Genomic DNA, 15895 nt, shown 5'->3' on the forward strand with positions numbered 1-15895 from the left:
AGTTCACGCTGCTGGGGGGAGGGAAGGGAGGTAGCAAATTCACGACCCGGGGCCTGCGTAGCTGAATGGGGGACCCTGGTGACAGCAGGGTCCGAGTGACCAAGATAAACTGGACAGCCAGTGGAAAAATCCACTGTGCTCTGGCCTATGCGCCCCACCCCCGCCTCTGGTTTGCTCCCTTATGCCCTCCCGAGGGCTGATCAGCTCAGGCTCCTGGGACCAGGCCGGGAGTGATGACTGGGTATGCACGGTCCCTGAACTGGGGCAGGTACTCCGGGGCTGCTGGACCCAGGAGCGTGGGGTTCCCCTGCAATACCACCTTCTGGGGTGCCTCTTGCTAACCACAGCAACAACGACGACGATCGTGGCAGTAGTGATGGAAATAACAGTAATGCTAATGGCTGACTATTGAGTATTTACTAAATGACTCTGTTCTGGGCCCGATTCCAAGCACTTTCCAGGTATTAACTCACATAGTCCTCACAACAGTTCAATGAGGTAACTACTATTATTATCCTCTTTTTTTACAGATGAGGAAGCTGAGTCACAGAGAGGTTGTGCCCAAAGTCACAGGTTTAATCTGTGGCAGAGCCAGGATTCAGTCAGCTGTGGCCGGGGCGCCTGGATGGCGCAGTCGGTTAAGTGTCTGACTCTTGCTTTTGGCTCAGGTCATGATCTCAGGGTTGTGAGATGGGAGCCCCGCTTTAAGCCCCACATCGGGCTCCGCACTCGGCGCAGAGTCTACTTGGGAGTCTCTCTCCCTCTCCCTCTGCCCCTCCCCACCTCCGTGTGTGCGCTCCATCTCTCTCTCTCTCTCTCAAATAAATAAATAAATCTTAAAAAACAAACAAACAAAAACCCCAAAGTCAGCTGTGGCTCTAGAAGCTATATTTGTCCCTACAACACTGCTGGCCTCTTGGGACACAGACCTCAGGCCCTGTGATGTCCCCCTCAATGCCTTCCAATTTCTCCCTAGTCACAGTGGTCAAGGTCATGGTGCGTTCGTTCATTCGTTCGTTCGTTCATGTATTGACTGCGGGGCTGGTTCTGGGGTCTACTGATGAAGAAAATACAGTCTGTTCTCCCAGAGCTTATGGTTTTAGGGACACAGGAGGTTACTGGGTTCACTGAGGGGATAAGCATAGGGGCTGCATTTGAAGGTTGGGGGAAGGCTTCTCCAAGGAAGTCACTTCTAAACTGGAAGCAGTTGGGGAAGGACATTTCAGGCAGCCAGAGCTGCAAGAACAGAGAGGTCAAGAGTGTCTGCTCCATGAACTGAGAATAGAAAGTTCAGGGTCAGGAAGCACAAGGACAGGGGAAGCAGTAGCTAGAGGCAGCCAGAGGCCTGGACAGAGGCCAGCATGCAAAAGGTCTCATAAGCCATTCCTGGCATTTATCCAACAGGCAAGGGGGAGCCACTGAAGGGATTTAAGTAGGGGACAAGCAAGGTCTGGTCAAGGGTTCGGATAACTCTCTTCTGCTGCTAGGTAGAGGTCGGGGGCTGATGGGGATGAGGGCCTGGAGGTAGAAGCCACTCCTGAGGTGAAGGCACCAGAGGCGGCGGGGAGAGGTAGACAGCAGTGAGCATCCTCTGGAAGTGGGGATGGGGAAGGGGGTGGGGCAGGGGAGGTGCCAAGGACTAGTCCAAGGGAGTCATGGATGGACGGGGGTTGGGACGGTGGCAGCACCCACAGACACAGAGGCAGGAAGAAGAGCAAAGAACTTCCAAGACAATAAGTTCAGTTCTGAACATGCTGTGAGCTTGAGGGCCTAGGAGTGAGTATCCAAGCAAGAGTTTTCTCCAGTGTAAGGAAAGTACAGGCCTGTCCATTCAACCAGTCCCACCACTGCAGAGGAGCTAAAGGAGAGGGGCTGCTCCCTGCCCACCACCATCCACACCCAGAGAACAAAGACCACGGACCGGCAGTCTCCTTGCTGCCTCCTGGGCTGGCAGAAGTTATGGGCAGGGAAAGATCAGGGAAGAGTGGAGTTGGGGGCGCCATGGGTCTGACCTAGGGGGTCCTCCAGGGGACACAGCCAGAGACAGTCTCAGAGCTAGGCCTAGGGCCCCACAGAGCAGAGGCCCAGGCTTTCCCCCAGGACTCAGAAATGACCCAGGCCTTCAAGGAGGCCAAGAAGGCTGGGGATGCCTGGACGTCTCCCAACACCACCAGCTCCACGGAGGCACCGGATAAGGACCGTCCGTCGACGGAAGACTCACCAGCTTCTGGAAGAGGTGGCCCATGGTGACCTGGCTGTCCCACTGCTGCACCTTGGGGCAGAGGTTGTCATAGAACTCCTTGTGGATCTCGTAGATGTCCTGGATCTTGTAGAAGATGGTCTCGATCTGTTGGATGGTGAGCACGGGCTGGGAGGTGGTGGCTGTGGCCTTCAGGGGTTTCATGGGCTGGGAACCAGGAAGGAGAAAAGAGAAGGTGAGGGGCAAGAAACCAGATGGGCCACTGATTCGCCCTTCCCGCGGCTGGAGTGGTGCCCAGACAAGGCCATGGAGGGCAGGGCACCTGAAGTGTGGTTTGCATCGAGTTGCTGCTGTCATAGGCTCCAACGAGCCATGCCCTACTGCAAGGAGGGGGACCCTGACACCCAGGGCCTGGTCCGGCCGCCCTCCCAGGCCCATGGGTTAATGCCAGGACACGTTGCCCCCACGCCTGTGTCGCCCAAGGGGTCCCTGGCCCCCAGCCTGTACTGGGTCCGCTTATTGGTTTAACAGGATCCATGCCTTTCTTCCATGGTGGCCTCATGTCCTTAGTTACGAGCTCTCTTGTCACACGTCCGTGGAAGGAAGGGTTGACTGGGAACTCGAGCCCTAAGCTATTTCCTTCCAAGAAACAGAACATGATTCTAGGATTTGGCGGCAGAGCCTCAAAGAAACTCAAGACCAATCTCAGCTACAATGACATTTCAAGTTCCCATCCCAGTATAGGGAGAGCGAGCAGGCGGCACGGATGCCACCGTCCTACCTCCTGCACCCACAGCAGACATTACTAGTCAATCACAGTGCTCTTTCTCACTGAGCTTATCTCCACCAAGATGCTCCAGGGGCTGCAGGTGGAGTGGATGCAGTGACAAGCAGTAACTCAGGACCACTCCCTAACGCTGGCGGGGAGCTGCAGTTGTCCTCTTTTTTTTTAAATCTTTTTTTTTTTTTAAGATTTTATTTATTTATTTGAGAGTGAGAGAATGAGAGACAGAGAGCAAGAGAGGGAGGAGGGTCAGAGGGAGAAGTAGACTCCCTGCCAAGCAGGGAGCCCGATGCGGGACTCGATCCTGGGACTCCAGGATCATGACCTGAGCCAAAGGCAGTTGCTTAACCAACTGAGCCACCCAGGTGCCCCTGCAGTTGTCCTCTTAATGCCCAACAGGATTGTAGGAGACTGTAGGAGAATGGGACCTGGGTGCATTTTCTTCAGTGTGATTTTCTGTATTTTCTAAATCACCTAAAATGAGTAAATCTTAATTTTATAATCAGGGGGAAAAAAGCTATTAAAATTCATAGTTGAAGCAAAAAAACATCCTGATGTCAAAAGATGAGGAACTCTTCCTTGACTGGCCTTCCCTCAGCCCCAAAGCCCCCCGAAGATGCCTAGACTGCCCTCTAGAGGCCCTTCAGTGGACAGGGTCTGGACACCTGCCACTTAGAGAAAGTGTGGGACGGGCAGGCACATTTACGCAGAAGAGAGAAGCCTGAGTCAGACATGGTTAATGTTCTTCCTCTAGCTGAAGGGCTGTGTGGAAAGAGGCCTTTGACTTAGTCTGAGTCACTCTGGAAACCCAGGAACAGCCAGGAGAAGTCATGGGGGCAGGTGTGGACTCACTAGAGCTGACCCTCATTACCTCATGGGATTGGTTCCAGCCAGAGAAGCATTCTAGCCGATAATGGGTGACTCGGTACTGGACTGGATGGAACAGTGACATTAACAGAGGCCAGAGTTATATCCCTGGCTCAGTCTGAGAGAGGACCAGCAGCTCAAGCCACCACAGCAGCCAACTTCCAGCCACGCTTCCTGCTCTCCTCTCTGCTGGTGGCAGGGCCTCGTCTGTCCGTAAGAGGAAGTCCATCTACTCAAATACCCAGATGATACTCTGACTTCCAGCTCCTGTGTCCTCCCAGCTCTATAAAGTCCAGAAGTGAGGATAAAGGCAGGGAAAAGCAGAGCACTCCTTCTGACCCTCTTAGTGCTGGAACCAACTAACCCTAACGTCCAGGCTTTGCTAGGGCAGTAGGATGAGGTTTTCCTTGGTGCAGGCCAAGAGGTGTGGGTTTGAGTCTCAGCTCTGCCACTTAATAGCTGTGGGCATGTCACTTAGCATCTGGGCCTCCGCAGCCTCATTTGTAAAACTGGGATAATATTACCTTCTCAAGAACACTGATGGGAAGATCAAAAGCCATATTTATATAAAATATCAAGTATGTGCCTGGGACCCAGAAGGCAGCCAATCATGTTAGCTGCTACCATTATTATTATTCGCCCCACAAATAATGTACCAAGTGCCTAATCTGAGGCCAGACCAGGTATTCAGTGATTCACCACACACGTCCAGTCCCTGCCCTGTGGAGCCTCCCATCCAGTAGGCGAGACAGACAAAACACAAGGAAACTGTCAAACACATTATTTCCACCTAAGTGCAATGAAAATAATAAGAAGGAGACCTCCTGAGCCAGGGTGGGGAAGGACAGCTTCTCCCAGAAGGGAACATTTACTGTGAAATGGAAGCCTGGGGGCTCAGAGGACAGTATTCCTCAACGCCGGTCCCAAGGTGGGCATGGGCTTGGTGAGAGAGAGGAGCTGGAGAAAGCCAGGGAGCCCAGGTAAAGTGGGCAAGGGGCAAGGGGCAAGGGGCAAGGGGGAGGAGCGGGGCCAAGGCAGGGCTGGAGGACCAGGCAGGGGCCAGACCAGGCAGGGGGAAGGAATGTCGCTTTTAAGCCCTTGTAATGACCCAGCTTTCCCTGAAGGGATTTAGGCAGGGGAGTGATGGGGGGCCAATTCTCTTTTCAGGAGATTATTTTTCTGACTCATGATCCTTGCTCTGGAGAACATTATGATCCATTTGGGTAAACTGGACCAACGCAAATGAAATGATGTAGTGCACAAAGCCAGATAGGGCATTACCCATCTTGGGCTGTAAATACCAACCAAGTGGTCCCAAGGTTGTGCTGGTACAGCTCAGGGGGCTTCACAGAGGAAGTGACAGGAACAGGGCCTCGAAGGTTGGGAAGGTCTGAGCAGGTGGAGGGTGGGGTGTGAGTAAGCACACCAGGCCAGGAAACAGAAGGAACCAGGAGCCAGAGGAAGGGCACACTGTTCTCCCAACCCCACGTGGGTGGCCCCACTCAGCTTCAGGGCTCCCAACATTCTGTGAAGGATACGGAGCTGTTCCTCAAGATCGCTGTCCTAGTTTATCCTTTTTTCCTCCCCCCCCACTACCCCAGCCCCGGAGCCAGCAGAGGAACAAGTCAGCACAGGGTCCCAGAACCTCTCCTCCTTGCTCCTGCCTGGGTGCAATCCCCATGCAGAGGGGAATAAAGTACCTAGGGCGGGAACAGCCCTGGGAAGATGAAGGGTCAGGACTTCTCAGAGGCTGTTGGGGAAGTACTCATCGGCCACCTAGGTGAAGACAAGACCCAATTGCTCTGCTTCCTCCTCAACTTCCCACTCTGTCTACAAAAAAGGAAGAAATGGGTGCTCACCAGCAGCGGGTCACGTGGATGGGGCCTGCACTCGGGCTGTCAGAGGGTTCTCTGGACAAGGTTGGGGACCTTTGGTCTCAGCCCTGATTTTGCTTGGGGGTAAGGGAAAGTGGGGGGCGTGTGTGAGCCCCAGCTGGCCAGAGACCCTTGAAGGCAGTTACTTTTATCTGGTGAAGCCCTGAATCCAGGCCTCAGGGCCGGATGGCTATAAGGCAAAAGCAACTCAACACTGAGCTCGGATCCAACACTGTTCTTCAGCCCAAGGGCTGGCATACTTCTACCTCCTCCCAGAATCCTGCTGCAGAAAGCAAGGCTAGCCCCTGGCTCTCCATTTCATCAGGGGAGAAATGGATTCTTAAAAAAAAAAAAAAAAAAAAAAGAGGATCACTGAGTGACCTGGGGGTCGAGCCTGGCTCTCCATTTCCCACAAAGGGCTTCTCAGGAAGAAGGGCCAGGTGGGTTCTGACTCATAGTGGGACTTCACAGAGCCGTCTGTTGGCTCTGTCCCCCAGCAACCTGCTTTTGAAATGGGAAAGAAATCAGCCCACTTCCTCCACCTCTTATCCCAGAAGGCCTGGAGGCTGCTAACGTATCTCCTCAGTTACTCCTCCTCCCGAAACCCAGGGAGGGAAGGAAGCATCATTAACCTATTTTAGCGATAAGGAACCTGAGAACCCCAAAGCAAACTGCCAGAATGACAGGCTGAGAAAGGAGGGCCAGTGGGGCCCAGCGATGGGAAGTCCTGTAGCAATGGCCAGAGGCAGCCCCTGAGCTCACTTCCCACATTCCCCGTGGTAGGTGAGATGCAGAATGACACGCATTCGGGTTTGTCTCCCTTCCTCCATGCCCCACTTCGGCCCACTCTGTAATCTGAGCCAACCAGGAACCCGGAGGTTTCCATATTACCAAACCTTGCCCCAGCCAACAACCCAGGGGGCAGGAACAGAGGCTCTTGTGTGGGTTCCAGCTGTGCCTGTGCGTGCACAGTCTTGGGTACACACACCACACACACCCAGCCACCTGCATATCAGGAAGTGTTAAGTGAGAACAGTCTAACACAAACATGGTAGGAGCAGAGCCGGGGAGGGGGGGGATGAGTAGGAGATCTGGGAGTGGGCCACGGAGGGGAGAGATTTTCTTCCCCAGGGCCCCTTGGTCAGATCACCCCCCAAAGAGCAAAGGGCTCTAGCAACCAGGCAGCTGTGAGGGGAGGGCTCCCAGCTCAAGGAGGGGGGTGGGGAGGCTTGATTCCTTATCTCTGAGGTTCATTATCTGAGGGTGTGGCTGTGGAGGGTCCTGCCCCCTCTTCCTGGGGCCCAACAGCGCCAGCGCAGACCAGGCCTCCCAGCTGGCCTCTCCCCTCCCTCCTCCTGCCTCTGTTCAAGGAAGAACCAATCAGGGGCCCGCAATGAACAGGCTGGGGGCGGGGGGAGCAGAGGGAGGTGTCCTGGGTGACCTCAGGACTGTGGCCCCAGCCTCACAGGTTTTGCCTTTGAGTCCTGAGCTGTTAGGAAGGAGAGGCAGGAAGGCAGTGTCTTGGGCCCTACTTCTGTTATCTTTGCCCGGACACACGGAAACTCACATTAGGCCCAATGACTGACGAGAAGGCACCTTGGAATCTATGAGGGGCTGGCCTCCTCCGAGGACGCGCCTCCCCTTCCTTCGGGGAAAGGCTGTGTTGACAGAAATAGGCTCCAACCTGCGTCTCTCTCAGCACTGGTCAAAATAAGAGCAGCAGCTAATGCTTTAGTCTCTGTTCTAAGAGCTTCACATACAAACTCATTTTGTCCCCACAACAACCCCATGAACAGAGTACTAGTATCAGGACCCGCAGTTTGCAGATGGAGAAAATGGGCCACGAGGGTTCATGAACGCGCTGAAGGGCTCAAGCGAGACCGGTCAAGCAGGGATTCTGACAGGCGGTTTGGGTCCTCTGTTGCAACTCCTCTCAAATGCGCATCCTTTTAGTAATGACAATGATGCCCCCTCCATTCGCTGTGGCAAATTCACCATTTCTGCGGTGTCCTTCACATGTGTCTGATGGGTCCTCTGCTTGTCCTCAGTTAATCTGAGTGCCTGGGTCCCCAAAAGGATCACCTGATCCTCTCAACCCCGTGAAGAAGACAGAGAAGGTCATGGGATTAGTCTCATCTTCAGATGAGGAAGATGAGGCTCAAGGAGGTTACTCATGGCTTGCCCAAAGCCAGTGGTTTTCCAAAACGACAGTACCCATGAGAAAGAATGTGGCCCAGTACATACGTATACATACACATATACAGACAACAAACCCAAAGTTAGGTGAAATAGTACTTATTCTTACTATGTGTGATGCACACTGCTATTTTCTTTCTCATTTAATAAAAAAATGCCGGTTCAACCTACGTTGATTTCATAATTTACTAATGGGTTCAGATGCAGGTATGAAAAACAGAGCCATGAGTCTATGATTAATGGCAGGTCAGGTCTCGCCCTAGTTCTGGCCCCAGATTTCAGTCCTCGCCTATCTGCCACCCTGTCCATCACTTGAAAAACATTGCTGTGCCTACCGATAAACTCCCAGTGACATCTACCACAAACTGAGCCCAGGCTGTCACAAAGTATCTGCACATTTCTTTTCTTTTTCTTCTTTCTTTTTTTTTTTTTTTTTAAGATTTTTATTTACTTATTTGAGAGAGAGAAAGAGAGAGCGTGAGCAGGGGGAGGAGCAGAGGGAAAGGGACAAGCAGATGTGAGGCTCGATCCCACGACCCTGAGATCATGACCTGAGTCGAAATCAAGAGTCAGATGCTTAACCCACTGAGCCACCGGGTGCTCCGAAGTATCTGCACATTTAGATAGTTATTCCTTGGGTAATAAATGCCAAGGTCTCTGGGACCCTGGGTGACAACATCTCACACCACAGCAAGTACATAAATGTGTACTTTACAATTCCTGTGAGGATGAGTTTCTACTCATCTACATCTACATTTCTTATTCCCCATGTCTCAGGCTGCAAAACACCCAGGGGGAAGAACTTTACATTCCCTACTTACTCTGCATAAGATCTAGCCACATCTAATGAGCACTTTCTTCAAAGGCAAAAACGCCTTACATCTTCTGCCTAATATTCTACATCTACTTCTACATCTTACGTACTTCTGCCTAATATTAATAGTACTTCCCTCCCAGTCTGAGTCTCACAATGCCTCCATCTTGGGAGGAAACTGAGGCACCTTCCCCAAGGGCTGGGGCTGGTCTAATGCTTAAATGCCTCAGAAACACCATGGCTATGGTGTTTCTCAAACAACACAGAAACCCTTCCACCTCACACTTCCTGCCACGGGGCCTGGGGATGGCCACGGCTCACTACTCCTGGGAGGGGGAAGGACTGGGACCAGGAAATGACAGAGAGGACTCAGCTTGATTGACTGGTAGAGACTGCCCAGAGCACAGTGTGGAGGCGGAGGCTGGGCCCCCACCCGGACTCCCACCTGGACAGAGTACTGTCACTGATTAAAAAAGCCTGTGCATGGTCATGGGCCATGGGAATGTTCGCCATCTCCAACCTGGTTGTGCTTCTCCCGCCTTTCCCAGGGCAGCTCATGGAGGGCTGGGGCTGAGAGGCACTGGCCCCTTTCCGGCAATGACCCCGGCCCAATGCAAACGGTCAGCAGAGCAGTACAGATTCTGCCCGCAGGGAAGGACTGGTCCAGGTCCCCCTTCTTCTCCAACTCCAAATGGAGTTTTCGAGCGTGACACTGACCAGCAAGCCAGAGAGTATATACTCACCAGCAGCAAGGCTTCCAGCTGGTTAATGTAGATCTCTTCGCTGGCCAGGAACCCCGAGAGAACCAGCTTCCTCATCTCCAGGCCTTTCCCTGCTTCCACCTGTAGGAAAGCAAACCAAGAGCCAACAGTTCATGAGAAAGGAGGCTAACATCCTGAGTGACCTGTTTTCTTGCCTTTTTCTTCCTCTTTCATTAACACTTTTGTAGGGAATAGAAGCCAAATATATTTATTATAATTTGGAAAATACAGAATAAAAAAAGGAAAAACAATCACCCATATTTCTGCTGCTAACATATTGCTTTCTCTCCCACATTCTTTTTCCCACATTTCCTTATTTGTCGTCCACCCATCCATCTATTCCATCTTGTAATAGTGGGCAGGATAATAAAGGACCTGGCCTCACGTGTAGGGGAAGTTTAATGGGGGAATATAGACAAGGGAAATCAGAGGGACGCCTGGGTGGCTCAGTCATTTAAGCAGTGGACTCCTGATTTTAGCTCAGATCTTGATCTTGGGGTTGTGAGTTCAATCCCAGAGTTGAGCTCCACGCTGGGTGTGGAGCCTACTTAAAAAAAAAAAGAAGAAAGAAGGGAAATCACAGCCATGACTGAGGCAGGGCATGGTCACATGGGAGGACCCAACAGGGGCTGGAAGAGGTTCCTGGAGGAGTATAAACTGAGAAGAGGGATAGAGAGGATGAGATGAAGTGGCCATGGGAGCCCCATCTTGTGGGGACTCTGGCTATACCTCTGGCTATATCTTTCTGTCCCCGAGGGCTCAACCCCACAACAGAAGGTGCTAGCTGTGGGGTCCTCAGCCTCACCCCTGTCCTCCCACCATTTCCTAACTGCCTCATTGTGCAAGGCACATATCCTAACTGGCCTCCTCCCCACTCCAGAATTTCTTCTCCTCTATGGCGATCATGCGCCATTTAGCCTTGAAAGTCCATCTTGCTAATCTCTTACAAGGACTGTGTTCCACCCCTCCCTTCTGCTGTGGACCTTGGCTCTGCAGCCCAGATTCTTCTAACTGACCTCCGCCTCTCTCTCCTCCCTTCACACCACACACCAGAGCCAGGTTAACCTTCTGAGAACACCACCTTACACCTGATGCCTATCAGGAACTTAATATCAATACTGTAAAACCTTGCCATTTCCAATGACATGCACGGATCTAGAGAGTGTAAAGCAAACTGAAATAAGTCAGTTGGAGAAAGACAAATACCGTATGATTTCACTTGTATGTGGAATTTAGGAAACAAAACAAAGAGAAAGAGACAAACAAAAAACCAGACACTTAACTATAGAGAACAAACTGATAGTGGCCAGAGGGGAGATGGGGGTGGGGGGAGTGCAGTGGGCGAAGGGGATTAAGATAGTACACTTTTCATGATTGAGTAATGTAGACAATTGTTGAATCACTATATCGTACACCTGAAACTAATAGAACACTATGTTAACTATACTGGAATTAAAAAAATAGAAACAAAAATATCAACACTGCAAAAACTGATTATTTGGGGATTCAATTAGATCATTCATTCATTTATTTATTTGTTCAACAAATATTTACTAAATGCCCACCAGACTCTGTAGATACACCGGGAAGCAAACATACAATAATCCCTACTCTTATGTGGTTTATAATCTAGAGGAAAGACAGTAAAAACAAAAAACAAGGAAATATAAACATATAACGATGCACTGTGATATGGGGTCTGGCTTATTCTTGGCTTAAATAACCTTTGCTGGCTCCTAGCACTTCTCCCGACTGTGCCGACCTCCCCCTGCCCACCTCCCCTGCAGCCGGCAGATCTCTGGGTCTTCCCAACCTGCTGGGAGTGTTGGGGCCTCTGCACTTTGGTTCCTGCTACCCAAGATGCCTGTCCCGCCCTGGCTCTTCTCTGCAGCACAGACCCTCCGGCTTGATGCGGTGAGCTCTCTTGTGAACTGGCGGAGATTCGGCGGGGGGGGGGGGGGGGCCTCACCTCTGAAGCAATGACATCACACTCCTCTGCACATCCCTGAAGGCCGGCACCACACAATACCCCTAGCACGTGGGCACCCCACATTTACTAAGCCTTGTAAGTTCTTTTCACGCGCCTTTAGCCCTCCTTTACCTCACTGGGCTGGGTACTGTATTTCTCCTGTATGCAAATGGAAGCAAACAGCACTTGGAAGAGCGAAGGGACGAGCCCAGGGTCACACAAGCCAGGAAGTGGCCGACCTGGGATTCCGTCCTAGTCCTTGAATACCAGATTCCAGGCTCTCCCACCGCTTTAATGACTTCCTCGCTCTCACTTTCTTTTTCAAGCAACGGTGCTTAACGTAGAACCACAGAACCCTCTCTGGGCACCAGATGCATACCTTTTCTTAATTTAGCACAGGCTGGGAGAGTATATGAAGCTATCAGAAATTTCTGAAGTCCAGAGAAGAGTGGCTTTCCCCCAGCTGCATGACCTGCCCCACAGTGTTCCCACAGCTTTCCCACCCTTCCCCAGGTGAGGGCCTGAATCCTTGGCCTTCCATCAGCAGCCCAGGTATTGGATCTGTGCCAGCCAGAGGCTGCTGCCCCCCAAGTGTCTGAAATGTTACCTGACCCTGTGATAGAAAAACAGGGTCACACATCCCAGTGCCCCAAACCTATCAATACGTCACCTTACATGGAAAAAGGGATTTTGCAGGTATGATTGAGCTAAGGATTTTTTGATGGAGAGATGACACTGGATTACGTAATCTAATCACAAGGGACTTTATGAGGGGTGGCAAGAGGATCAGAGTCAGAAAAAGCAATGTGACCAGAGAAGGGGAGCAGGGGGAGGGAAAAAGACTGCAAGACTGGCTAGCTTTCAGGACCAGGATGGGGCCATGGGCTAAGGAGTACAGGGAGCCTCTAGAAGCTGGAAAAGGCCTGGGAATGGATTCTCGCCCCAGAGCTTCCAGAAGGAATGCAGCCCTGCTGACCCTTTAAGACTTGTGTGTAAGAGAATAAATCTGTGTTTTAAACCACGAAATGGGTGGTCACTTGTTTCAGCAGCATTAGGAAACCAGCGTGGACACTAAGCTTTAGGGAAGGACGATAGTTCTGTATCAACGGCTTCACACGTACCAGGCACCAGGCGCTGTTCTAAGAGCTTTCCAGGGATTAGCTCACGACCATCCCACACTCTGGAAGGTGTTGTCATTACCCCCTGAGGCACAGAGTGGAAACTCCCAGCTGCCTGGAGCGGTTGGCCTTCAGGCAGGAAGCACACCCTTCAAGGGACAAGGTCCGAGCCTGGAGCAGGGCCGCAGCCCCGGCCCCTCCTGGTCAGACCTGAGGCGGCCTCCCTGCACGTCGCAGCAGCTGGACCAATGGGAACTCGCCGTCCATGCTGGGGGCCAGTGTGCCCCTATGGCACCCCACCCCCCTCCTGTTCCCTGCCAACAGAAGATTCACCTGAGGGCCTGGCAAACATCTTGTAAAGGAAGTCACTTGAGGGACACTGTGAGCTTAAGTGGAGGGCTGGCTGGCCTAGGACCGGGACGAAGACCTGGTCACCGCAGCTCCCGCCACTCTGTCCCCCACCTTGGCGTGAGCACAGAGCCCATGACAGTCCCTGCGACAGCCCAGTTCAGCAAGACCTCTCCTCAAGAAACTCCCACCTTAGGGTCCAATCTTGAAAGAGCTCCCCAAAAGTCAATAGTCACCCCCAAGAGTCCCACTCTGGGCTACTCTCCCTCCGAAGTTTTGGCTGGCATGGGGGTGGAGGTGGTAGAGAGCTTAAGCATGTGAAATTAAGTTCTGCTCATGTTACCAACAGGAGGCCTGTTCTTAGTTACCACCAAAAACCTCTTCCTTTTTCTCTCTTTTTTTTTTTTTGCTTTCCTCATACCCCCATGTTCCTGGCTTAGAATTATCTGGAAATTCACAATTTTTTCTTCAATCCTGTGGGGCTATTCTTGTTTCATAAAACACGAGGGCTGGACATTCATTCATTCCTTCATTCAGCACTATGTGCCAGGCACTGGGAATACAAATACAAAGAAAAGGCGAAAGAGACAGTCTCTGCCCCCAGAGAGCCCTCCAGAGGTGGTGCCCACATGCAAGAATCCTCAGGGCCAGTTCCCCGAAGAGTTCAGGGCCCCCACAGTCTGTGCCATACTGCCTGTCGGTCCCCGAACACAGGGAAGCTACCTTCTGAGTGACACTCAGACTGTCTCCACTTCCTCCCCAAGTGGGGCTCATGAAATGGCAGCCCCTGCGGGCTGGTTCACTCCCAGAAGTTCACACAATCTGCTAGGCTGAAAGTCTGTCAGCTCGAGGCCCCCAAATCCAAGAGCCCCTCTGATAGGGACGGTACCTACAAGGTCAGGTTAGCTAGCTCTGGCCTGATCTACAGAGTGCAGAGACTAAATATAACACTTCTAAAGGTTTGGGCCTAGGCCAAACCAAGATACGATCTGTCCAGGAACTGTGACCTCCTCCAAGACAATAGCGAGGACTGAACGGGCAGGGCCACCTGCTGTTCAGAGCCTCCGGCCAAGTGGATCTGCACCCGGCTCACGGGCCACACCACTTTCCAGGGAGCACCTGGCAGAATCTGTGCAGAGTAGATGCCACCGGGTCTAGGGGCTGTGCCCATGCCAAGCATCAGCATCAGGACAGGTGGCCCCTCTCTGAGCCAAGACAACGTGGAGACATCCAGCCATTCCTCCTCGTCCTAGCGCTAGGTACTGGGGAGCTCTCCTTCAGCTATTTCCTTAGCAGAATTTGGAGGGGGGGCAAAGCCCACTCTCCCGTAGGCTGGATCCCTGTATTCCAGGCTCCCTGCTGTCTGAGGCTTTAGGCAGGTCCAGCAGTGTTTCCAAAGGCCAGGTGTTCATATCCCACCTTTACAGTTCTGTCATTCATACCACTTACACTACTGTCTACTTAATATCGTTCTTTACAACTGACTTCTTAAAAAGCCCAGCCTCCCAAGCATTATATTTGAAATCATAAGATATACAAGTCATATTTTTCCTAATACACGTTAAAATATAAACCTATTAAAGTGCGAAGAATACACCTAGATGCCACCTAAAATCACATCACATCTCAAATCATCCTAAGTAGGGCCCACACTCCAGGAAACACCCGGACACAGGTGGGGGCACACAGGCGTGGCCATCACGGCCCCCACATGCTGGGGGCCGAAGACACTGGGGCCGTTGAAACAAATGTGGGCGTTGCCGACTATCCATTAAAAACTGGCACAGAGGGGCGCCTGGGTGGCTCAGTTGGTTGAGCGACTGCCTTCAGCTCAGGTCATGATCCTGGAGTCCCGGGTTCGAGTCCCACATCGGGCTCCCTGCTCGGCGGGGAGTCTGCTTCTCCCTCTGACCCTCCCCCCTCTCATGTGTTCTCTCTCTCAAATAAATAAATAAAATCTTAAAAAAAAAAAATAAAAAATAAATAAAATGTTTAAAAAAAAAAAACTGGCACAGAATAACACCTGATGGGCTAATCTGCATTACAAAAGGACTTTCATTACTGACAAAGGAGTTCCTTTAAATAGCAGCTTTTAGATAGCAAGGCCGCAATCAGCCTTTCGTACCTTTAAATAGAATTGTATGAAAGATTTTTGGAAAGCATACAACACTTAAAGGCCAGGAGGTGGTGTTGCTATCGGTATTAACGTGATTATTAGTTAATAGAGAATTAACTCCTCAAAAGGAAGTCTGGGTTGAAAGACACAGCAAGCTCCAGCCCCAGCTCTGGAGGAAACCACTGTCCTATCCACCTCTGTCCCCCAGGAAGATGAAGCATCTCAGAAATTACACTGCAAGCAGGATTGATTTATAGGACACATGCTCAGGGACACAGCCACTGTTGAAGGTAAGTACTCCTGAAGTAAAGTAATAGCCAAGAGAGAACTACCTTGGATTCCCACCAGCGGCTGAGAAGAGGCTATCGTGCAAGACTGCCAAGACCATCCAGGACAGGAACGCACCCTCCAGAAGTGCCCCTTGACCTCGCACATGCATACACACACATGCTCATACGCATGTGCACTAGGTCCAGCTCTGAGCCAAACAGAAGTGGTCTCTCCTCCGAAGTTCTTACCCGTTTATCGGAACCCTGAGGACATTCTCGTTCTATTCCTATTATCTGTGCACTTGTCCCCTTGCCCTGAACTGTGAACTCTTTGTGAGAAAGGACCATGCCACCATGCCATGTTCATCCTGTCTCTTCCTCAGTGCCAGGCAGAGTGCTTTGACTAGAACACAACCTGACAGTGTTTGTTGAATGACTCAATGAGGTTCCTCCCCACCCCTCTGCAGCCACCCTGCTTGCCTGCTCCCTCTACAGCTGACCAAGCTTGGTAGAGAGTGAGGTCATCCTGGAGGTGTTCAGAATGAGACGAGGGGCCTGGAATTCGCCAACACTGTCCCC

The 15895-nt window shown here is 51.6% G+C and overlaps 1 protein-coding gene across 3 annotated transcripts in view; it reads right to left on the reverse strand.

Moving 5' to 3' along the window:
* Positions 1-15895, reverse strand: part of ABR (ABR activator of RhoGEF and GTPase) — a 174024-nt gene that overhangs the window by 62083 nt on the left and 96046 nt on the right. For all 3 annotated transcript variants that reach the window (XM_045889562.3, XM_045889563.3, XM_045889564.3), the window contains 2 exons: positions 9479-9577; positions 2222-2407 (listed from right to left, as the gene is read on the reverse strand). In XM_045889562.3, the coding sequence (XP_045745518.1) occupies positions 2222-2407; positions 9479-9577 (285 nt within the window). The remainder of the gene's footprint in view (positions 1-2221; positions 2408-9478; positions 9578-15895) is intronic.

Source organism: Mirounga angustirostris, unplaced genomic scaffold (genome assembly GCF_029215605.1).
Source record: "Mirounga angustirostris isolate CCGP_5_RB_7025 unplaced genomic scaffold, mMirAng1.0.hap1 SCAF_17, whole genome shotgun sequence".
NCBI classification, from domain to species: Eukaryota; Metazoa; Chordata; class Mammalia; order Carnivora; family Phocidae; genus Mirounga; species Mirounga angustirostris.